General features: G+C 48.8%; 1 protein-coding gene and 1 long non-coding RNA gene across 7 annotated transcripts in view; one reads left to right on the top strand and one right to left on the bottom strand.

Moving 5' to 3' along the window:
• Positions 1 to 1478: 1478 nt before the first annotated feature.
• Positions 1479 to 25115, bottom strand: LOC144325842 (uncharacterized). 2 transcript variants are annotated; one of them, XR_013391040.1, is made up of 3 exons: positions 25013 to 25115; positions 20927 to 21201; positions 1479 to 8867 (listed from the first exon to the last, which is right to left on the bottom strand). It is a non-coding gene; the product is annotated as an uncharacterized LOC144325842 (long non-coding RNA). The 2 variants fall into 2 exon arrangements; XR_013391041.1 differs by lacking the exon at positions 25013 to 25115 and adding an exon at positions 24656 to 24904.
• Positions 24968 to 25297, top strand: part of NAA40 (N-alpha-acetyltransferase 40, NatD catalytic subunit) — a 15328-nt gene continuing 14998 nt past the window's right edge. For 2 of the 5 annotated variants that reach the window (XM_077920588.1, XM_028711280.2), the window contains exon 1: positions 25052 to 25192. Coding sequence is in view for 3 of the 5 variants with exons in the window: in XM_028711280.2 (XP_028567113.1) it covers positions 25187 to 25192 (6 nt within the window). In the remaining 2 variants the exon portion in view is untranslated. Of the gene's footprint in view, positions 25031 to 25051; positions 25197 to 25297 lie in introns of those variants that run through there. The other 3 variants (XM_077920585.1, XM_077920587.1, XM_077920589.1) reach the window with 3 other exon arrangements.

Genomic DNA, 25297 nt, shown 5'->3' with positions numbered 1-25297 from the left:
GCTTCTGCAAAGGAGAGCAGTTACTCTGGTTTTGTGTCCTGAGATGGGCTATCATCCCATCTTCAGCTCAATTGTGGAACCTGGTTTTAATTTGTATTTTATAGAATCCATGAGAGGACAGAATAAGAGGGGACAGTCGTGTATAGAAGGGGGGGGGGACACTGTGCCTGATTGATTATGGTGTATGGAGCTGTAGTCCATCATCTAGGAAGCATTACAGGCTTCTCTCTTCCCTACACAAAGGAGGGGGATTTGTGGCATTGGAGAGCTGTAGTGAAGAGGATGTAGAAGCACACAACTTCTGCTTTCTACAGCAACAAAATCTCAAAGCTCGCTGAGGCACATTGTTGATATTCCTAGCTAGAGATTAGAGACCAAGAAACAGATTTTCCTAAGTGTACCTTGTGAATCTAGATGGCTCCTGGACTGTAAGCAGATGTGTCTCCTTTTTCTGTGTGTGTGTGTGTGTGTGTGTGTTTACAATATATGTGGCTGGGCTAGAATTTGAACCCAAGTGGCTAACAATGAGAATAAGGGACGTGGAAGCATGTAAAACTGTAGAGCATATGCACACATTTGTACACACACCTAGGCCAGTGTAATACACACACGATGAAACTGATACCTCTTGCAGCTCGGCAAACCTAACACCACAAGCCCCTTCAGCCTTTGTGGCAGTTTAGATCTGCTGGCATGAGCAGCTGCATAACAGAGGAAAAACCATTTTATTTAGGCCTTAACCACGCTAGGAGGACACAGTGTTTTAGTCAGACAAGGGCTAAATCCATTCAGTACAGGCAGCTATGGAAGGGAGTTTGCTTCCTGCAGCAAGGACCGGACAAACACAGTCCTCTAACGGCATGACATGCTGTCACAAAAGGCATGAAAAACAGAGCAGGCCTGGGTAAGGTAAATGGATCAAGGGAGAAACTGAAATGGAAAAACAAACATTCCCAGCGGTCACTAACCAAACCATTTCCCCCCTCAACCCCAAACACCACACCAAATCCAGCATTCTATTCTCTCACTCTGCCTTCATCCCAAAATTTCAAGAACTATGAGCTACACCCTTAGCACAATGAATAACAAAGACAGCAGAAAGTTCACTACCTCTACTCTCACTCCACATGTAAGTGATGTCTCTTAAATCACATCCTCTTGTCAGTCAGTCATTCAAATATCTATTCACACATGCACACTAATCCCCTCCGCAAAAAACTATAGCAGCCTATACAGGAGTCATGCACACAGACCCGTCTACCACAGTCACAGTCACACAGGGGAAATCCTGCTCTTACATTTATTCTTCCCCATTCCCTTTCCCTTCTTCACCCCACCCCCATCCTGCCCTCCCACTGGAGCACGACAAAGCAACTGCATTGTCTAAACAGACACCTGCTCCTTTGCTCGCTCGCTCTATGTGTGTGTGTGTGTACCATGCATATGCACACGCTCACACACGCGCACACACACACACACACACACACACACACACACACAGCAACAGCCCTATAAAAATGGCTGCATGAGGGAGACTGTTGGGGAGTAAGAAGGAGTTATAAGTTATAGGGGAGCTTTTTCCTTCTGACTACTGCTCATTTCTCTTTGCAGAGGGAGTGGTGCAAGGAAGACCAGAATGTGAATGCCAGGCTGGGTGGCAATAGCAGCAGCTGCAAACACAAAAGCAAAGGGCCAGTCTGCCCACTTCCCACACAACACAGATTTGCTGACTCCCTGCTGGACTTCTGCCTCTCCCACCCCCTTTGCTTTATTTGAGTGACATGCTGGGGGTGGGGTTGAGAGCAGGAGCCCAGGCTACTGTCCCAGGAAGGAGACAGTTGCCAAGCTGCGGAGAGAACCAGGCAAGAAGTGCTTTATTTTTTACCACCACCCCTTTATTGCTCGTATCATACAACCAGGGTAAATTGAGTGGGTCAGGACAAGGCCCCCAAATGGTTGAATTGCTGGAGATGACTATCTGTGTGTATTAAGAGGTTTGCTATGATTACGTGCCATGGTTATGATTAGACAATGGATAAAGCTAATGCGAGCCCCTGTGCTTTTGAACAGCAGAAAGATACAGCTATAGCTCACTGTTCCTGCCACCCACTCTGTTTGCAGTGGGGTCAGGAGGACACAGGATTTGGAGGGAAAGCCAACAAGGCTAAGACAAGAGGACCACAATCTTTGCTTATGGGAGCAGTGGGGTGGCTTGTATCTCTCTGCAGCAGCACAGCCCTGCTGGCTCAATGCCCTGCTTGGGGTTTAGCTTCCATATTGGCTCAAAAATAAGAGACACCAACTCCCCTCTCAGGGTAGCACTGTTGGTAGGGTTCTGAGATCTGGCAACTTCCACCATTATCACAATCTGGCCACTGTTTTTCTCCCAGCCAGGAAGATGCTGCCCCTGCCACAATGCACCCATAAGAACTGGACTGACATGAAGGGAAAGTGGGATACTGTCCTGCTACTGCAACAGTCAGAAAAGCAAATACTCAAGTGTCTAACTCTTGATTTCAAGTGGGATGAATTACCACACAATCAATGGAAAATTGCTCCTACGGGAAAAGCAAAACTGTGTGTTTCTGTTCCAACAGTTAATCCAGCACGGCTGCCTTGTTTGACTGAGGGCAGAGACTTCAAGTGAGAAGGAGAGACACTCTGTGTGTGTTCATGCATGTGTGCACATAGACACATAGAATATACATGCAGGATTAGAAAGATTGCTTCATTGGCTTTGGAATTATAGGGAAACATTTTACTCTGGCCCCCATTAATTCTGCTTTGATAGAAGAGCTCTGTGCAGCTCAAAAGCTTGCATGCTCCAGCTTGACACCAGTAAACGTTACTGCATTAAAATACAACACCTTGTATTACATTTCTCTTTTTGGGGATTGACCCAGGAGCAGCTGTCATATGGAGTTACTGTGAGTGCACAAGAAAAAATAACGTGTTTGAGAGTGTGAGAGAGAAAGAAGGAGCACAGGTGCCTTTCACACATCATGAATGCATTCTCATGATGCAGATTCATGCAAGCATGTGCTTTTCGCTCTCCTCCTCCCAAGCTGAATTTCTATTTGGTGGGTATTTTCCTCTCTTCTTTCCAAGCCCCAAACTATAATCAGGCTCCTAAATTTAGAAGATACCAATGAGTAGCCTGCCTGGTCCCTTCACCGCATATGAGGCCATTCAAACCTCCTGCTGTCAGCAGGGATCCCAGAGTTCATGAGTCCGCCTACCCTTCCTCCCTCCACCAGCCCTCCCTCCACTGGGGCTGTGGGATGAGGAACCCGCAGGCTAGGGAGCCTAGAGTAGATGCTGACTAGTGTTGCAAACTCTCCAGTCTTCTCAGTGCACAAGCTGCTCCCCCTGCAGCATTTACAGAATAATAGGACATGTATGGGAGAACATGTGCCAATAATGCATGTGTGTGTGCGCGCGTGCGTTGCACATGCATGCTCAAATGCAGCCCAAGGATATGAATGCCCAAGTCTGTCTGCTTCAACATGGAGAAGCTGAACATCAAAGCCAAAGCACAAGGGGTGGGGGGAACTGATGCAAGGGAGAGTGAGAGCTCTGAACAGACCCAGCCGCTTTCCATCCTGCTGAAGATTAAAGGATCTGATTGCCCTCCAGGGAGCGTGCCTGGCCTGTAGCACTGCCCAGAGCAGAGGGAAGAGGAAGGGCCTGATTGGGGTCACGTACACACTCCCCCCCCCATCTGCACACAGATACACAACTCTACTCTCCCACCTATATCCAGAAGCACAGCCATGCTCCCTCAAGTCTAGTCACACTCCACATCCTGCATTCCCTTCTCTAGGCACACAAAGAGCCACACACACACTCCCTCTATTGTCACATGCTGTTGCTACTACTTCATCACTCTATGCATATACCATCACATTTCCCCACTGCCTGCCATCACATACTTCCTCCCTCACTCTGCTGCTGCAAAGCTACACTCATTCCACAGCTGCTGCTCCATAAACTCCATCCTTACACAAAGAGTCATACCCTTCCTGCTCATAAACCACAAACTGTGTCACTCCCCACCTTGAATGCAGAGAGTCACACACCACACAAGACTATGCTGTTCCCAATTTATATTCTCCCTCTCCAGTGCCTACAGCTGTTTCCTACCCAAGCATTCCACATACTTTACAGCAATCTCTCTCTCTCTCTCTCTCTCTCTCTCACACACACACACACACCTATGTATGGATTTCTCTGAACTACTTCTCATGTCTCTGGATTTAGTATTCTGCATGTATACCCTGTACTCAGATGTCCATTCCACATGCACTAACAATCCACAATGCCTATGCATCCCTCCCCAGTGCTCCTTCTCTGTGACAGAGAGATCCACTCTATAGAAAAGTAGAACCCATAACCACTGCTTTACCGTTCATCTATATAGCATTCCCACTCCTGATACACAGACCCATCTTTCCCCACCCACATAAGCCTACTGCCCACTACTTCTAGGGTTTGCTGAATGACTTAGTTCTTCTTTTGCTGATTCTGCCTTCCTCATGATGGTCCCCAGCTTTCCAGCTACAGCAAACCTTCCCACTTCAGCACCTCCCCATCGTTTAGAGGCTAAGAAAGGGAAGGTTTGAGGTTGCATTTGTGCAGTGCAGTGGGGGGCTGCATCCACAATAAAATAAGTCCCTGGCTTCCCCCTTTCCCAGTGCACAAAGGCCTGGAAAATTCAAGTTTACTTTTGCAATAAATCTGCTCCACCCCCTCCCAATATGGTTCCTTCCCTTCTTCAGACCTCCCCCAGCTGCATTCTCCCTGCACCCAGCTCCACCCCAACACAAAGGGGGGGGGGGTAAATTCAGGAGAGACAGGCTCCCTCTTTTGTGCAGCCACACAAAGAACAAGGACTGGAAGCAGATGCCATCTGCTCCCTGCAACCTGACAGTCTTAAAGAGACAGACACTTCCCCCTCCCCCTCCCCCTCTGCCAGGAGAGCGAGGGGTGAGGGGCGGAGGGTTGCTAGTGTTTGGTGGCAGGGAGGATGGAGAAGTGCAAGTTTCCCTTTTCACCCCAAATCATAAACCTATCTGGGTGAAGAATGTTTGTTAGCACAATGTGATGGGGAAGGAGCCAGCTAGTCCCAAGCACCAGTGACACCAGTTTAGGTTATTAACCTGCATGTTTGTGTGGCATAACTATAGCAGTGGCAACAAGAAAGAGTAGGAAAAATTGTCTGCTCAGGCAAATGGACTTCATGGTGTCAGTTAGCCGCCTGCAGACACCCATACCTACAGCACCCCACTGTCACAAGAAGCACAATGTTTGCCCTTTTGTTCCCTTAGGGTGGAGATGGAGATGAAGCCCCATGCCCTGGTGCTTGAGGGGTTAAGCTTTCAGCAGTGGCAGCTGCGCCTTCAGTCAAGCTGTGCCAAGCCATCCTCTTGCAGCTCTACTCATCAGGAGGAGGAGTGGGGGGGCAACAAGAGATATGATCCAAGCTGCCTGTCCCTCTGGCCATGTCCATTCATGCTGGCCAAGAGAGGATATAGAATTTGACTGGCAGAAACCCCAAACCTGGAGAGGCCTGAAGGGAAAGTAGGAGGCTGCCACGGATGATGCCAGACAGAAAAGAAAGATGGGAGGGGGTGGCAGAATCGGACAGCAAGAAGCAATCTGCTCCCTGGGGAGTGTTGGTGAAGAGGTACAGGGTAGAGAGCAATGTTGTTCTTCTTGGATTAACCACTAGTCCCTCTTGCCTGAGCTTGTCTATTTCTCTCTCTCTTTCTCTCTCTCTCTCTCTCTCTCTCTCTCTCAACTAGGAGGGTGATGATGCCTCCCCTCCGGAAGGAGGACACAGGAGCTTGTCTCTAGCAGCCTGGGAAAGGAGCCAATGTGGTGAAATGCAGCCTCCCCTCCTCCTGCCATCACCTTGGCCTTTCCCCTGGAGACTGGATACATGAGCTGGCTATGCAAGGAAGCTCACTCTCTCCCTCCTCCCGCGCTCCCCCCCACCAGCAGTAAGAGAAGGAATACCTGCATTTCCTGAGCTGCTTTGTCATTCACAAAGCAATAGGTACAATAGGCTGGAAATGGAAATAGTACCACCAGCACCTCTGCAAAAAGAACTACAAAATAAAAGCCATGACTGTGGATGCTACTCAAGGAAAGATGCTGGACAAGAAACCTGGTGGTGGTGTGGATCAGTTAGGCCAGAATGCTTTTTGAATATCAGCCAACAATATTCAGTTTGCAAACAGAGAGGAGAGAAACAGCCTGTTGTTCACACTCCATACTTTCTGTGCTCATATATTACAGTTAGCAACTTGATCTACAACTGGAACAGCCGTAAGAAGTGCAAGAAGACCTGTAGTTCTCAACAGAGAAGAACTGTTGCAGCTATAAATGTAATATGTAGTTCCAGGTTTGGAAGAGCAGAATGAGGGGAAGCAGCTGGACTGAAGGTCAATTCTTGGAAAAAGAGATGGGGGGGGGATGTGGTTTGGGGCCCAATGGTGGAAGGCAGAGTATAGAATGGCAGAAGGCTGGGTCAAAGAGCTGTTTAACATAAAAGGAGGGAGAAAAGAGCCTGAAGAGTTGAGGCACTTGTGCCTAGCTGCAGGGAAACTGCTTCCATGTGTGAAATAACACCCAAGGAATGAGAGCTGAAGAGCACCCTCAAAACTTTTGTCACAAAAATCCAAGGCCAGGAGAATCAAAAGGCCACAGTTTTGGACTGAAAAGCAGGCTGTGGCTGTTCATGCAGACAAAGACATGAAACTGCATTAAGGACTCTGGCAGCAATCATTCAGAAATGAAGCATTTTGCTCTGATCATATTCACAAGTTCAGGAAAACACTATTTGCAAATATATAAAAATGTAGTATTTCCATCTTTATAAAGATTAATGCATACTTCCAGTGTATGAGATAAACTGATAGAGAGATAATGTGAACCAAGGACACTACGGTGGTACCTCGGGTTAAGAACTTAATTCGTTCCGGAGGTCTGTTCTTAACCTGAAACTGGTCTTAACCTGAGGTACCACTTTAGCTAATGGGGTGTCCCGCTGCCGCCGTGCGATTTCTGTTCTCATCCTGAAGCAAAGTTCTTAACCTGAGGTACTATTTCTGGGTTAGTGGAGTCTGTAACCTGAAGCGTCTGTAACCTGAGGTACCACTGTGTTAATCTGAGCAAAGCTGCTGCACTTACAGAACTCAGGCAAAAAACACACAATGAATTATCAAGGTTGTGAAAAGCAGCAGTAGGGAACCTGTGGCCCTCCAGATGTTGATGGACTCCAGTTCTTATCAGCTCCAGTCAGCATGGCCAATGGTCAGAAATGATGGAAGTTGGAGTGCAACAATATATGGAAGGTCACAGTTCCCCCACCTCTGGTGTTAAATTTTGTGTTTTCATCACCTTCCCCTCTGTGGGCCTCTGGAGCCACTAACTGCTTCTGATGCTTCTCTGAATGGGTTTCGGTTCCAGCAGGCTAACAGGGAACCATGATGCTTTGTGCTATATAATACATTCAAAACAAGGATACAGGTAATATTCAGAGGAAGAAAGCTGAGTCACAAAGCAGAGGACTGGAACTAAACACAGGTTTAATCTGTGTGACCTAGGTAAATCACACGATCTCACTAGGTCCTTGTGCTTTCAAAAGGAGGAGATGGTGATGACGCAAGCTTAATAATGAGAGAGAAATGTGTGGAGTTAAAGGGGTAAAAATGTATGTTAAAAGGTCACATATGTTAAAAGGTTAGTGCTGAGAATCTTATATATTGTTGTAAGATACTACAGCAGGGAGAGCAGCAAGCAGTACAGGAGATGGTGGGGGTTCTGTGTGGGAGGGTGTCCTCTAACTTGTGATCTCATTCTTCTTTGACTCTAATTCCAGTCTCAGGGACATTTCCTCCAAAGGTGACACTGGGTCTCTGGCACACAACCTCAATCCAGGGTCATATGACCCAGTGAAAAAGCAAGCAGCAACATCCTAAGTGACCTGGAGGCAACTCAGTACCACCTCCTAGTTTAATTCACCTCCTGCCCCCACCCCACCATAGCATGAAAGGAGGGAGCGGTTGAACCTCCCCCTTTTCTGTCTAGTTTTGAGGGGGGAAACTTACAGCACAAGCGCCCTCTGGTGCCTGACTTAGGTTGCATAAGCAAAATACGGGTGTTTTTTTAACAATACATCTGGTTTTAATCTTCACATGTGCCCTGCCCAGAATCATCAGGCATGCCCTCTCTAAAATAGGTAGGATGTTCCTTAGTCAGTTCCTGTTCCCTCCACAAGGTATTATCAAGATGCTTCATGAACTTTATATATTTTATTTTTTAGTATTGTATTTTAACAGTACTGAACTGTGAAAAATTCACATCTGGAAATTGATATTGAGGGAAGAGAAATAAAACACTTGATTTTAAAGAAAGAGACAAAGAGGAAGCTACGAATTAAAGGGAGACCACCCCAGAAAAACCTTCCCACTTATCACTCCATACTGGACTGAAATGCCATTTGAATAAAAAGAAATCACCACAGAGCAGTTCTGAGATGGGAAGGCAACATAGAATATTCTCAAATGAAATAATAAAGTAGCTGGGGAAACCCAGCCAGATGGGCAGGGTATAAATAAATTATTATTATTATTATTATTATTATTATTATTATTATTATTAGGTGGCAATGACACCTCCTGGGTTTTCTATAAAATTGCAGTGAACGAAGGATGTCTATTCCAGACCAAATGACTGGTAAAACCAAGTGCAGTATATAAGCTGTGAGTCTGGAGATATCTAGATCAAAGCTTACCTCTGCCATGAACTCAGTAGGTGGTCTTCTTAGATAAACTACAGTTCTCCTGGTCTCAGCTCTCTATCTGCAATATAGGAATAATAGTAACCTACATTACAGGGCTGTTGTAAGATTTCCTGAGTTTAAGTCAAATCCTTTTAATATCTGAAATGTGCAATATTAATATTTAAAGCATTATTGTGAGGCAAAACCCACCTATAAAAACCAAGTATCCTCTTGCAATAAAACCATGTTTAGCCACATTGACTGCAATGAGACTAAACCAGATTGATACGGGAAGGCGGGGGGGGGGTACCCATTCTTCCCTTTGCGCTTCCTGAAGGGACTCGAGTGGATGACCAGCCTAGCCTCGAACCCTCAAGCCCCCACACCGTTGCACAAGCACCACACTATACCCCTGTCTTGCCTTGTAAATAAAAGGCTCTCTTTGTCTCTCCACGCGGGCGAAAATAAGCCCCATCTTTTCTATAGCCTTTCTCCTCTCTATTTCTTGTAAGGTATCCCCATTCATAAAAAACAGGCTGCGCCTTAGCCAATCACAGCCGTGCATTCATCCTGCAAGAACTAGCTCAGGCAGCTCAGCGAGCTCTTGCACGCCTCATTAAACCTGCTGACAAGCTGCTGACGGCCCCCCGCAGCGAGGACAATGGAACTGAAACTTCTGACCTCCTAATCCAATCAAAACCTGCTACAATGTATCCGTTTTTGCTCGTAAACCTGTCAAAACCTGCAACAATGTATCCACTTTAGTTCTGACTTGACCGAGACTACGGAATAGGTTGGAAACCATCAGAATCTTTCTAAAATCATATAAAATCAACCATAGTTCCGATTTCCTTGCTTTTGGTGTCATTCAACTCAGCTCCCCCTGGACTCCATGATGACACCCTGACCTCCATAATCCCCGAAGCGGCAGCGCACGTACGCAGGAACTTCATAATCCTGTCAGATCGTTCTGCCTAACCCTTCCTCCGGGCAATGCCAGGTGGCAGACGATGCATATCACTGTCCTTTTGTCCAACCACCACCGGTACTCAAGAGATGTTTACTTATGTATATCCCTCACTCTGCACATTTTCCCTCCTTTGTCTCAAATGCTAATCAGTGTAACCTCACCTCTCTGCAAATATATTCATGACATGTGTAAAATATTCATGATGTAATTTCTGAAACCCAACCTTCCCATAATGTATTCATGACGTTTTCACGCACTGTACCCTGGGATGTGGAGGGAACTTTTAAAAGTCTATGTTGCCCCATTCTCGGGGTTCAATCTCGTCTTGAACCTGTTGGCCAATAAACTTGGATCTAGCATCTTGCTCCTGCGTCCGGCTGAGCTTCCTTTTCCTCCGCTAGGACCCGCGGACTCTGTCCGACGAGCTGGGTGGCAGGGTAGGTACGCACCCAGATTTTTACGCTAACAGTTGGCGCCCGAACAGGGACTTGAGCGGTTCTCCCGGGCTGCTGACCGGGGGCCCCGAATTCTTCAGCCGGCTCCGGGCCACTTTGCCTGGGAAGACTCTTTGGACCTCCGGCCATCTCCCGGGCGGTAATCGGGAGTCCCAGGAGTTCAGCCGGGGAGCAAAAGGGATCCAGCCGGCTTAGTCAACGATCCCGGGATCGGATCAACGCGGAAGACTTGTGAGTATAGATAAAACCCAGTGCACTGGTGGGAAGGGGTGGAAATCTCCTGGCAACTGAATCTCTGCCCTCCTTCTATCGCTCTTTCTCACCTTTTCCTTGGTCCGGTTACTAAGAGAGATTGTGGACCACCGCTCAGCCCGAAAGGGGGGCTCTGAGCTCTATCTCTTTCTCTAAAGCTCTCCTGCCAGCCGCACCAATTGGGAGTCCGAAGGTAAGACGGAGAGAGCCGACTTGAAAGACAGCCGACTCTCCGCAACGGACATCCCAGTTGAAAGCAAGGGGTTGGAGTTCTTTTCCGAACTTCTCTAGCGCCCGGCAAGGGGGCGGGAAGTGGTCTTACTTTCTATCACCGATCCCAGCCGCACCGGTCGAGCCACGTAACACGTGTATCGTGCGTGAGCCCGCTTCCGAAAGCAAGGGGGATTTTCGACCCGCAAATTCTATCCAGGGACAACCCGATCTGGCACCGCACGGAGCGGGCGTCCAGTAGGGCCCCTTTTCCTGAGTTTGTACGATAGGTAGGAGGTTGCCAGGAGGGGAGCCCAGGAGGATTGGGCGGGAACACGGCAGAGTGGGAAGAAAGACCCCAGTAAAGTGTTAGAGTGTGGAAACAGGATAAGGAAAACAGGTAGAAAGAGCTCTCTAAAGAAAACCCCGTTAGGAAGTTGCAAAGCAACAGAATAGCTGACCCAGATTAAACCCAAACCTATAACGACCCTTCTCTCTCTCTTTCCCCTCTCTTACCCAGACACGCGTGAATTTAAATGGGTACCCAAGCTTCCAAACATGAGCGGGCTCGCTCCGGGAAGAAGGCTTCCAGGAAGCCATCTGAATCCCAGAGAGACCCCGACTCCCCCCTTGAATTTGTCATCTCGTATTGGAAGTCTATCCCCGGGCATAAATTACTATCGAGACAGAAACTAGAGGACCTCTGTAGAGAAATCTGGCCTGATGGCACGGCCACCGCAAAACCCGAGCTACGTTGGCCACCGGGAGGCTCTTTTAATGAAGACCGCCTGCAACACCTAAGAAAATACCTGATGGAGGAGAAGCCCCGTCAGTTAGAATATCTAGCCGCTTTCGAGACGGTTAGGAAACTGCTTCAGGCTCCGAGGGGAGCGACGACTTACCAGCTCCCAATTCTAAACCAAGGGAGACAACCTTTGCCCCCCCCTTATGAAGGACACTCAGCAGATGACTCGGCGGAGCGAGCGCTCATTCCCTTTTACTATAGGGATGCTCCACCACCCGCCTCAAGCGGGGAGTCGGAAAGCGAAGAAGAGACAGGGGCACGGGGGGACAAGAGCCAAAGGTTAACAAGACAACAGGCTAAAATAAAAAAGAACACTCCCCAGGAAAACTCAAGCCCCATAGAAAAACCTGGAGAAGCCTCAGAGGCGCCCAAGCCATCGGACCCAACAGCTGCCCAGATGCCCCTAAGGGCTCTGCCAATCCCACCCCTAGCACCGGATGGACCCCCGCGGATGGTATACACCCATCAGCCATTCTATACAGCGGATTTGGTAACCTGGTCTAATCAGATGCCATCCCTAAGAGATGACCCGGATAAATGTCACCGCCAGGTCAGCGCTATTTTTTCAACACATAACCCTACCTGGCCAGATGTACACGTTCTCCTAAACGCTCTTTTCAACGATGCGGAAAAGACGGATATTTTAACCAAAGCGGGGGAGGCAATTGAGCTCCCGAACTACCAGGCGGGACGCCCAGCGAGGCTGGAGGCACTTACAGCCCAATGCCTCCGTACCGAACCGTCTTGGGACTATAATACTACCAACGGAATCTGGTGTTTAAATATGTTTAAAAAAGCGATCTTAGACGGCATTAAAGCTGCAGGACAGCGTACCGTCAATTGGACGAAGGTCCAAACCGTTTTACAAGGGGCGAACGAACACCCATCTGATTATTACACTAGGCTAGTATCAGCCATAAAAACTTGGGGTGGAATCGATCCTGAAAACCCCCAGCACGAGGTCATAGTGAAAGGCTTCTTTAAGGACCAAGCCTGCCCTGATATCCGAAAAGCCCTGAACTTACAGATAGGATACGATGGAAAAAGTATTAGTGAAATCCTCTCCATTGCTAAATCGGTTTATAACTCCCGAGACGAACGGAAAAAGAGAGATTCCAAACCCGAGGTTGATCAGATCTTGGCTCTCAGCATGGAATCAAACCCCCACAGGGGAAGAGGCTTCAGCAGAGGAAGAGGGGCCCGGGGAGGAGGACCCCTGAACCCCCAGAGGTCGTGGGGGCCTGCCGCCGGAGGTTGCTACTACTGCCAGGAGGAGGGCCACATAAAAAGATTTTGCCCTTACCTCAACAATAACTTACCTTACGGCATGCCCTCCACCTCGACCCATGGATACGGGAACCAACTGCCTCCCACCTACGCCCCTCGACCAACCCCTACCCCTTACAACTCACAAGTACCTTCAAACACTCCCGGCCAAGCCCACGGACCCATGCCGGGACCAAGGACCCAAATGCCCACAATAAATCCAGCAACTCACCCCTGGACAAACGCCACGGCGCCACCCCTACACCCCCCCAATCAGCCACCACCTGACGACCAGGAAACATATTGACAATTAGAGGGGGATCCCGGCCGACCTCAAACTATTTGCCCAGTGCTGACGCTATCCGCAGAAGACCCGTTTTGCACCATAGACATAGACGGCCACCCATACCAATGTCTGCTGGACACTGGAGCCACATACTCAACTCTGACCGATAGCCACCTAGAACCCGGCTCAGAAACCAGGAAAGTTATGGGTCTGGATGGGATTCCCCGCACGTGCCCACTCTCTCGCCCAACTAAAGTTACCCTTGGACCCTTATTAGCCGAACACACCTTCCTCTTGACCTCCAGCCCAGTAAACCTCCTCGGAAGGGACCTTCTGTGCAAGTTAAACGCAACAATCAAATGCTCCCAAGAGGGAATCTATCTTTATATGCCAGAGGATTCCGTCCCCGCATTCCAAGGAATAATAGAGGAAGCAAAGACTGACAGGCAATTCCCAGAACTCCCACCAGAACTAGAAAATGACTTACCCCCTTCCTTGTGGGGCACCGAATCGACTTCTGTTGGCCTCTTACTATCGGCAGTCCCAGTAAAAATCACCTATAGGACTGACTTACCCTTTCCCTGTACAAAACAATATCCTTTACCCAAGGAAGCTATCGAGGGACTAACCCCTATGATAGAGGACTTTCTCAAAAAGGGGATCTTGATCCCTTGTGCATCCCCATGTAACACTCCAGTACTTCCCGTAAAAAAGCCATCTGCAGAAGGAGCCCCAGCCCGGTACCGCTTTGTGCAGGATTTAAGACTAGTAAATCAGTTCGTAATACCCCGCCACCCGGTGGTGGGCAACCCGAATTCCCTCTTGAATGCCATACCGGCTGACACTAAATGGTACACTGCCGCGGATCTATGCTCCGCTTTCTTTAGTATACCCTTGGACCCAGCCAGCCAATTCCTCTTCGCCTTCACTTGGGGGCCCAGTCAATTAACCTGGACGAGGTTGCCCCAGGGATACGTGGAATCCCCCGCAATTTTTTCGGCCATATTACACCAAGATTTACAGGATGTCCACCTTCCAGCTGGCTCCGCCCTTCTTCTCTACGTCGATGACATCCTCCTCTGCTCCCCTAGTGAGGACGCATGCAAAAGAGACAGTAAACACCTTCTTGCTGAACTAGCGCGGAAGGGACACAAAGTGTCACCAAAGAAACTTCAGTACTGTAAACAAGAAGTAAAGTACCTCGGGCACATCCTAGGGATAGGTACCCGAAGTTTGGCCACCGACAGAATAGAAGCAGTCACAAGGATTCCCCTCCCTAAGACAAAACGACAACTGCGGGGATTCCTAGGGATGGCCGGCTTCTGCAGAGCCTGGATCGCGGGCTATAGTGAGATAACCAAACCCCTGACGGCCATGACGCGCCAAGACCACCCTGATGCCTTGGTTTGGGAAGAAGAAGCTTATAAAGCCTTTGAACGAGTAAAACGAGAATTGAGGTCCGCCCCTGCCTTAGGTTTGCCAGATTATAGGATCCCCTTCAATCTGTTCATCCATGAGCAAATGGGGGTAGCTTCAGGAGTCCTGACCCAACCTTTCCGTGACACAGAACGACCAGTAGCCTATTACAGTCTTCAACTAGATAACACCGCAAAAGGGGCAGTAGGTTGCCTTAGAGCCATTGCGGCCGCCGCCATCCTCCTTGAAAAAGCCCAAGAGACGGTCCTGGGACATGAAATCACTATTCATGTACCCCATTCTGTCTCCACTCTCCTGACCTTAAAGGGCTGCCATCACTTTTCAAACTCACGCCTCAATAGATACGAAGCTCTCCTACTGACCCCGTCCAATGTCACCATCAAACGAGTTAATTCCCTAAACCCGGCAACCCTACTCCCCCTCCCTGACGACGGCACCCCACATCACGATTGCGCCACGATTGTCCGTCATGCAGAAAAACCCCGGGAGGACCTAGACCACCTTCCCCTAGAAAACCCCGACATCATACTCTACACAGATGGTAGCTCAAAAGTTATTGATGGAGAAAGGAAAACTGGATATGCAGTAGTCTCGGATTTTGAAGTCCTAGAATCCAACCCAATAAATCCTCAATACAGTGCCCAGGCCGCGGAACTAATTGCCCTCATACGCGCCTGTGAAATTAGCGAAGGCAAGAGGGCAACCATTTACACGGATAGCAAGTACTGTTTCGGCCTCGTACATACAACCGGTCAAATTTGGCTCCAGAGAGGCTTCCTTACTGCCGCCGGCTCACAAATTTCTCATGCTGCACTGGTAGAGAGACTACTGACCGCAATCCACCTTCCCACCGCAATAGCAGTAGTCCACTGTAAAGCGCACACGAAGGGAAGAGACCCCGTCTCCAAAGGAAATAGACGGGCCGACAAGGCGGCCCAGACCGCGGCCCTCCGCCCCCCACAAAACGAGTCAGAGTTCCAAGCCGTACAACTCCCCCTCAACATAGACCCTTCACAATTGTACCATATGGTCACGGACGGAGAGAAAACCATGTGGGAATCCCTAGGCGCAGTTAACCAGGACGGAGTCTGGACCCTCCCCGATGGCAGAACCGTCCTTCCTAAATCCTGGACTCCAAAATTGGTGAGGGTCCTGCACCAACAGACTCACTGGGGAAAAGACAGATTAATCGAACACGTTAAAAGATCCTGGTTTGCTCCTGGACTAGCCGCGGCAGCCACTGCAGCCTCTAAGAATTGTGTCACCTGCAGTGCCTTCAACCCAAAGCGAGAACCAAAAAGACCTCCAGGGGCAAGAATATGGGCCTTTGTCCCCTTTGAGAGCTTACAATTGGATTTCATAGACCTACCACCATGCCAAGGCTATAGACACGCTCTGATCATAATAGACCAATTCTCCTCTTGGGTGGAAGGGTTCCCTTGCCGAAGAGCTACTGCCTCGGTAGTAGCCAGGGCGCTCCTCCACGACATTATACCCCGATATGGAGTACCCCGACGCTTAGACAGTGACCGGGGAACCCACTTTACCGCCGAAATTGTACAACTGATTGCCAAAGCCCTCCAAATAAAATGGGATCTACATACCCCTTACCACCCGCAATCTTCGGGCCAAGTAGAACGAATAAATCAGGAGATAAAAATACAATTGGGAAAGCTCTGCAGGGTTACGGGACTGAAATGGGTGAACGCACTCCCACTAGTTCTACATAACGTTCGGAGTGCCCCAACTGGACCACTAAAATTATCACCCTTCGAACTCTTGTTTGGGAGGCCCCCTCCCGTATATAATACTCTATACCCCCTCTCAGAACTTGAGGTGGGGGAAACAGAACTCACTAACTATGTTATCCAGCTACAGACACAGCTGAAGCGTCTCCACCACTACGCCGCCGTCGAGGGACAGAACCTCCCCCTCGACGTCCAAGCCCACTCCTTCCACCCAGCGGACTGGATCCTGGTCAAGGTATATCCGAAATTACCCCTACAACCAACCTGGGAAGGCCCTTACCAGGTGCTCCTGACGTCGCCGACTGCCGTGAAGGTGGGAGAGAAGGCTGCGTGGATACATCACACGAGGTGCAAGGCGGCACCACCACCCCAAGAAGCTCACGACAATCTCGGAGAAGATTACACCTTCGAACCTCCACCTTCCCCGCCGACCTCCTACATTGACGACGCCGAGGAAGAAACCATAGCGGATCGGGGCCAAGGTCGGGCTCAACAGACCGGACCTGTGGATCGGGGCCAAGGTCGGGCTCAACAGACCGGACCAGTGGATCGGGGCCAAGGTCGGGCTCAACAGACCGGACCAGCGGATCGGGGCCAAGTTCGGGCTCAACAGACCGGACCAGCTGATCGGGGCCAAAGTCGGGCTCAACAGACCAGACCGGACACCGCGACATCGAACTGGACGTCGGAAATCATCCCGGACACCAACGACATCAAGCTACGTTTCAGACGCGTCTGACAGCTCCGTCTGACAGCTCACTCTGACAGCTCATTTGACAGCTCCTTGGCAACTCCGTCTGACAGTTCGTCCGCCCGCTTCACTTCACGGCTACGCTTCATCTCAAACCCCACACCACCAAGCAATGGGCTATGTCCATATCGCATTTCTTCTCGCTGCCCTACCCTGGGTTCCAGTTGCCTTATCAAACCACTGCGCAGGATTACAAACGGACTATCACTTCTTGGATTACCATGAGGTCGAGACGGGGAGGTCTAACCCCGACCGAATGGGGGACTTTGATTTCTGCCTCCCAGAGTCCCGAACTCTACTCCGCCACTCTCTAGTACCCCGACTCGTTGGGGACGAACACTGGGAACTTTTCGTCCGAGACAAAGACTTACATAGGATCGGGTCCGCAACCCTCACCCTTGACCACTCCGCATACCGGCTGACCTGTCAAAATGGGACCTACCTTCTTTACGAGAAGGGTGAAATCACACGAAACCCAAACTGGACCGAGGTCGGGACAGGAGGGGCCTCTCATGCCTACACGAACTTAAACCACCCCTCTGGAAACTTGATTTTCGGGTTCCAGTGTCTCCTCTCTACCCCAGAAACTCGCAAACCCCAACTCCAAGGACTCTGTCTGCGGCGGTTCTGCTGCTTATGGAACCTAGGAATCACCCACGAGTGGAGAGGTGCTGAGTATCTTGAAGGCTGGCACCACACAATACACCCATCGCGCTCCCCCTCTTGGGACCACGTCGGGCCCCTGAGGTGCGGCGGCATCGCCAAAGACAGGCGACTATTGAACACCACCGACCCACTCCACCCGGTCGGTACGGCACCCCGACAAGTCGGCACTGATCCTGCACTACCGGGAGAAGACCTCCTGTCGTCCTGGGAGCAAAATTCCTACATGAAGCTACTCAGCCAGGTGGCCAAGGAAGCACCTTACCCGGACTGCTGGATTTGCGCACACGCGCCCAGCCATCTCCAACAAAGCCTTCCATTGGTCCCAGTGCCAGTGACCCTAGAACAGTTCCGCTCCGGAAACGTTACCTCCTGGAACCTAACTGCGCTCAACTTGACACATCAATACCTCTATCTCACCGGCCCTACAAAAGGACCCCTTTGCCGCAGCTTCTCAGGGGAAGGAACCTTCATCGGATCCAGTGCGTGCCCAACCACCCTTGAAATCTTACCAACCGGACCGGTCACCGTCTCCAATACAAGAGATTCCCGGACCTTCCCTAACCTCACCGTCGCCTGGGCCACTGCTGTTGGACACCCCTTGGACTGGAAGCCACAACCCACGGACACCATGCTGCTGCAAACCTTTGCCTCAGGCAGAATGGAATCCTACCTCAGCGGCTTGTTCTGGGTGTGTGGGCACCGTGCTTACACGTGGGTGAGCCCACACATGTCCGGATCCTGCTTCATTGGCTACATCGTACCCGGAATTAGAATAACCCCTCACCTGCCCCCTGGGAGACAGCGGAACAAAAGGGAACAGAAGGAGCTGTCAGACCTGTCAGATGTTGCTGCAAATGGAGAAACCGTTGGCCGCTCACTTTTCCCTGCTTATGGCGCTGGATCCAACCATGTGGATATTCTCCGACTTACCGACATTCTCCTGAAATTCATGCAGGAGGCAACCCAGATCACGGACTCTCTCATGTCTGAGTTATCTGAGGTAAGACAATTGAGCCTGCAGACGAGGATTGCGACAGATTTCCTCCTGTCTAGCCAGGGAGGGACCTGCGCCTTAATAGGCACCGAGTGCTGTACCTATGTGACAGACCAGACCTTAAACATAACCGGACATTTGAACAACATCCATGAGCTGGCTGGGAGACTACAGGATGTCCAGCATGAGGGACTGTCCGATATAGACTTGTGGGGATGGTTGCCTAAGATGGGATGGCTCCGACAATTGCTCAAAGTTGTGTTCTTGACAATCCTTACCATTGTCTTCTGCATCTCCGTACTCTGCTGTGCTATACACTGTGCTTCTCCCTGCTGCTCTCTCCTGCGCCTCCCTATTCAGGCTACTCCTATCACTTTCCGAGCCTATTCCCGCTCCCACAATATCCCGACTTTCCCTGAATACGTGCAAATGAGACATCTGGGGGAAGGGGAGTACGAAATCACCGGGGTATAGTGTGCGGAGAAAGGATTTGCAAGTTCTTACAGAACTTCCATGCAAATCTATCTCCGAATGGGGGACTGATACGGGAAGGCGGGGGGGGGGTACCCATTCTTCCCTTTGCGCTTCCTGAAGGGACTCGAGTGGATGACCAGCCTAGCCTCGAACCCTCAAGCCCCCACACCGTTGCACAAGCACCACACTATACCCCTGTCTTGCCTTGTAAATAAAAGGCTCTCTTTGTCTCTCCACGCGGGCGAAAATAAGCCCCATCTTTTCTATAGCCTTTCTCCTCTCTATTTCTTGTAAGGTATCCCCATTCATAAAAAACAGGCTGCGCCTTAGCCAATCACAGCCGTGCATTCATCCTGCAAGAACTAGCTCAGGCAGCTCAGCGAGCTCTTGCACGCCTCATTAAACCTGCTGACAAGCTGCTGACGGCCCCCCGCAGCGAGGACAATGGAACTGAAACTTCTGACCTCCTAATCCAATCAAAACCTGCTACAATGTATCCGTTTTTGCTCGTAAACCTGTCAAAACCTGCAACAATGTATCCACTTTAGTTCTGACTTGACCGAGACTACGGAATAGGTTGGAAACCATCAGAATCTTTCTAAAATCATATAAAATCAACCATAGTTCCGATTTCCTTGCTTTTGGTGTCATTCAACTCAGCTCCCCCTGGACTCCATGATGACACCCTGACCTCCATAATCCCCGAAGCGGCAGCGCACGTACGCAGGAACTTCATAATCCTGTCAGATCGTTCTGCCTAACCCTTCCTCCGGGCAATGCCAGGTGGCAGACGATGCATATCACTGTCCTTTTGTCCAACCACCACCGGTACTCAAGAGATGTTTACTTATGTATATCCCTCACTCTGCACATTTTCCCTCCTTTGTCTCAAATGCTAATCAGTGTAACCCCACCTCTCTGCAAATATATTCATGACATGTGTAAAATATTCATGATGTAATTTCTGAAACCCAACCTTCCCATAATGTATTCATGACGTTTTCACGCACTGTACCCTGGGATGTGGAGGGAACTTTTAAAAGTCTATGTTGCCCCATTCTCGGGGTTCAATCTCGTCTTGAACCTGTTGGCCAATAAACTTGGATCTAGCATCTTGCTCCTGCGTCCGGCTGAGCTTCCTTTTCCTCCGCTAGGACCCGCGGACTCTGTCCGACGAGCTGGGTGGCAGGGTAGGTACGCACCCAGATTTTTACGCTAACAAGATTAAGTGTGGTATGTGGATTGTAGCCTCAGGCAAAGAAGCCATCCCCTCCAGCTACAGGAATAGGAATAAGCATCTGTAGGGACTGCATGGGGAGGGGGGTGCAGATAAAAGATCCAAAGCCTTTGTGTCTTTGTGTTTCAAAGTAAAAGATTCTCATCCCCAGCTAGACTCTCCAGGATCAATTTGTTGTTTGATGATGAAAGAGCAAACCGTACATGGCAAAGCCCACCATAGCCTCCCCAATGGCCTTCTCCTTATTTCTTGTTCCTTCTCCCAACATTTACTCTCTTTCCTCTTCCCCCACCCCCTCATGCATTCCTCTCACATATTCAACAACACTGGTTGGATAGAGGTAAAAACCGGCTGACAGGAGCCTTTTTCCTGGGATGTGACAAAAGTTCAGCCTGCCTCAGGACAGTTTACAAAAAGCAAAAGTCCTCGATCTGTTGGAGCTGATCCCCATAAGAAATGGGCTTGTGTACATGCCAAATTAATACTTTTGAATATCTAGGGTGCTGCAGCTGATGTGTTCTGTGGGGCTGGGATGTTCTGGCTTTAAGGAGACACACACAACAAATAAGAGGTTTCTGGAACTTTACCTTTTCCCAAGGAGAGTCCGATGTCCTGTTGTGACTTCAAAACTACAACAAGCCTTACAAATCAACCAGGAAGCCACACCTTCTCCTCTACAAGTCCATATCTGCAATCCCAGATGTTTTCGTGCTGATGGTGATTTTTCAGTTGTGCAAGAGGAGGAGAAGAACTCTGCACATGTTCAGAAGCCCTCAGCCATGTCAGAGCTGAGACCTGTGTTTCAAACTCTGGTGAGCCTTGGCTCAGATTAAATCCTACTGAAGAAGAACTCATCTTAGCCCTGCCACAAACAAAGTGACATAAAAGATTGTGTGAGTTTATAACAAGAGTTGATCACTTTTGGTCTGATTTTACTGGGCTATCTCTCCTTTAGTGAAAGATCAGGAATAGGTAGGGAAACATTTTAGGAGTCATAGAAGGCGTAGGTAGAGTGATTAGGAAAGTTGGAACACAGAAGATTAAACCAAGAGGTTAACACCATCACGAGGACCTGCAGAGTGTGGGTACCCTCTAGAACTAAGCTGAAATTTATCAGAAAAGAATTCCACACTGAACAGATGATTCTTTTTCTAAAAAAATATGGGTCACACATTTTTATGTTCTTTAAAAATTATATTTTTATTGGCTTTATATGACTACAGTTGTATTTCCCTCTAGTCTTATTGCCAGCTGCACATAAGGTTCTACCAAAAAAGCAGTTCTAAAGGGACACATTGATATCTGAATGGGGACATGTGATTTAGAATTTGAAAAACAAGGGAGAATTTTTTAGGTTGTTCCAAGTAGAGCTGAAACAACCATGAACTTTAGAATGTGAATTAAAAAATGCTAATAGAAATGTTAATAAAATAATTAGTTTCAAACTCTAAAAAAATAAATCCTAAACTGAGCAAGAACGGCAAACTTCATTTTTCTGCGGAAGAGTGCAGGGAAAGGGCAAAGGGTTAAGTTGCAAGGAAATTCACAGGCTGAATATAAGAGTCTTGCTGGATCAGACCAAAGGCCCATCAAGTCCAGAATCTGTTTCTACAGTGGCCAATGAGATGCCTCTGGGCAGCCCACCAGGAGGACATGAAGGCAACACTGCCTTTCTCTCCCATTCGTACCTCCCAGCAGAAGCTCCTTATTTAAAGGTATTATATACTACATGAGCCTGACCAAACTGCGGGAGGCGGTGGAAGACAGGAGTGCCTGGCGTGCTCTGGTCCATGGGGTCACGAAGAGTCGGACACGACTAAACGACTAAACAACAACATATACTGCCTCTAAACAGGGATTCAATTTAGCCATCATGGCCAATTCCCATTTGTAGGCAACGACCAGCAGCGCATATTACAGCAGTGAATTCCATATGTTAATTATGAATCATTGTGATGTGCTTTATTTCATCTCTGCTGAATCTATTGCCAGACATTCCATCTGATGAGAAACTGAAAATATTAACTGAAAATCCTGCATTGCATGACTAAATTTCTTATTGCTTTCCTCCCCCACACCCTTCCCTCTCAAATCTACTCTGGAGGGTCCCCCAACTCCACTGAGCAGACTTTGAGGGAGATGGGGGACTGTGACAGTCTCATTGCACAATTGAAATCCTTGTCTATATTGGATAAAGCCCTTTCCGATTAGTAATATTTAGGTAAGAAATTCAATTTGCATGTAGAATATATATTGATAAGAGTTTAATTACTTCTTTGTGCATTTGTAGTATAATAACCTGTATCCAGTGCTTTTTTTCAGGGGAGACACAGGGGTACGCATTTTGCGAATCTAAGTTTGGTCTCATTAAAGGTAAAGGGACCCCTGACCATTAGGTCCAGTCGTGGCCAACTCTGGGGTTGCAGTGCTTATCTCGCTTTATTGGTCGAGGGAGCCGGCGTACAGCTTCCGGGTCTTGTGGCAAGCATGACGAAGCCGCTTCTGGTGAACCAGAGCAGCACACGGAAACGCCATTTACCTTCCTGCCGGAGCGGTACCTGTTTATCTACTTGCACTTTGACATGCTTTCGAACTGCTAGGTTGGCAGGAGCAAGGACCGAACAACGGGAGCTCACCCCGTCGCGGGGATTCGAACCGCCAACCTTCTGATCGGCAGGCCCTAGGCTCTGTGGTTTAACCCACAGTGCCACCCGCATCCCTTGGTCTCATTGAGGGGCAGTATTTCAATATAAGTAGGAAAATGAGAGTACCCCTAAACATATTTTTTTAGGGGGAAAAAGCACTGCCTGTACAGTATCTGCTTCTAGGATATACTGTAAATAAAAAGTAAGTTGAAAATGTCAGGAGCAGACATTTTAAGCATTTAATCATGCCAAATATTGAAAGATGGATAAGCTGGCAGTAGGGAGCATTACAAAAGTTTATTTTATGGGATACTAGCAGCTCTGTATCTGGTACTGCTCAGGAATTCTAAGAAACCAAAAAATCAGTGAAGTTTTTTAATTGGTTGTTAGAATCAGTGGTTTTGAAAAGTTCAATCCACTATCTTGATTCAAAATGGCATGTCTATTCAGAAGGAAAAACCCTGTTGCGAATAGGACTGCTGCCTAATTTCCCATGTGTGTGTTGCCTTTGCATACCAATTACTGTTTGTTCTTTATTGATTTTAAATTATGAACCACTATGGGTTGATTGGGCAGTATAAAAATGCCTAAATAAATATTTCTACATTTAACATAGCATTTTTAATGGCTGACCTATGTTCTTCACTATGTTTTAAAATCTATTTTTGTTGTATATTGCTGTAATTTTATTCTCCCCCTCTCCATGTTAGTTTAAGCTGCTTTGAACACATACAGTAGTACAGTGGTACCTTGGGTTAAATACGCTTCAGGTTACAGATTTCGCTAACCCAGAAATAGTACCTCGGGTTAAGAACTTTGCTTCAAGATGAGAACAGAAATCGTCTTCCGGCGGCGCAGCAGCAGCGGGAGTCCCCATTAGCTAAAGTGGTGCTTCAGGTTAAGAACAGTTTTAGGTTAAGAATGGACCTCCAGAACGAATTAAGTACTTAACCCGAGGTACCACTGTACCTCGCGGGTGGCGCTGTGGGTAAAACCTCAGTGCCTAAGACTTGCCGATCGTATGGTCGGCGGTTCGAATCCCTGCGGCGGGGTGAGCTCCCGTCTTTCGGTCCCAGCTCCTGCCCACCAAGCAGTTCGAAAGCACCCCTAAGAGCAAGTAGATAAATAGGTACCACTTTATAGCGGGAAGGTAAACGGCATTTCCGTGTGCTGTGCTGGTGCTGGCTCACCAGAGCAGCTTCGTCACGCTGGCCACGTGACCCGGAAGTGTCTCCTGACAGCGCTGGCCCCCGGCCTCTTAAGTGAGATGGGCGCACAACCCTAGAGTCGGACACGACTGGCCCGTATGGGCAGGGGTACCTTTACCTTTACCACTGTACTGGAAAAATGGGGTATATTTTAAATCAATTGGATTATTTAATCTTAACTGAGCCACACAGCTCATTATTTGGTACTTTTAAAAGTATAGGCTCTTTTTTAAGTACAGTGCATATTGGAGATTTAAATAATTATAAATAATTAGCTAATGTTTTAATCATATTCAGAATGGTGTCCCGCTTTTTATTGTGCTAGTCACGATGACTGGCGGTGGCCTTTTCATATACGGATTTGGATTTTTAATTGTTCTTTTTTAAAAAAAGGGAAAAGTAGTTAGAGCTGAAAAGCAAGGGCTATTATGAGGAGAAATTTGTCATCCATCTCCCCTCTCACGGAGGTAAAACAGCCGTCTCTCTCAATAGCCAATCAGCGCGGAAGAAACTTCGCCTCAACGGTCCCCCCAAAGCGCGAGACCGGCGACCGAAGATTGAACCGGGGCACTCCGAGAGCTACACCGCGCACGCGCCACCCTCTCCCTCTCATAAAGGTCTTCCACACTTTCCCGCCTTTCCTCCGCTTTAAATTCTCCTCTTCCCTCCCCGCCTTCTGAAGCTTAGGCCACCAACCCCTCTTCGGCGCACGCGCTCCGGAAACCCCTTTACCCCTACCTTCCGCCCTCTTCACTACCCACATTCCGAGCCACGCGTGCGCAGCCACGCCCCTCCCCGCTCTCCTTTAGATGCTTCCCACCTCCACGCTGTGCGTCAGGTGCTGTTTGGTTGTCTCTTTCTTCCCCGCCGTTTGGGGCACTGCGCAGGCGCAGTAGGGGAATAACACCCCCCCGCCTCTTATCACATTCGCCCCCCCCCCCGGCTTTACGGATATCTTGAGGAGACTGTAGGGGGGCTCGTTGTCGTCATCGCCATGGGAGTGAGTAAGGCCTAGATTCCTCCCGGAGTGGGTGGGGGAGCAGGAAGGGAAGGGGGGGTCAAGATTTTTGGGGGGGTGAAATGGGGGGCGCTATTCTGTGGATGG

This window comes from Podarcis muralis, chromosome 16 (genome assembly GCF_964188315.1).
Source record: "Podarcis muralis chromosome 16, rPodMur119.hap1.1, whole genome shotgun sequence".
NCBI lineage: Eukaryota > Metazoa > Chordata > Lepidosauria > Squamata > Lacertidae > Podarcis > Podarcis muralis.
Note: the sequence above shows the minus strand (reverse complement) of the source record. Positions and strands in the feature narration are given on the sequence as shown.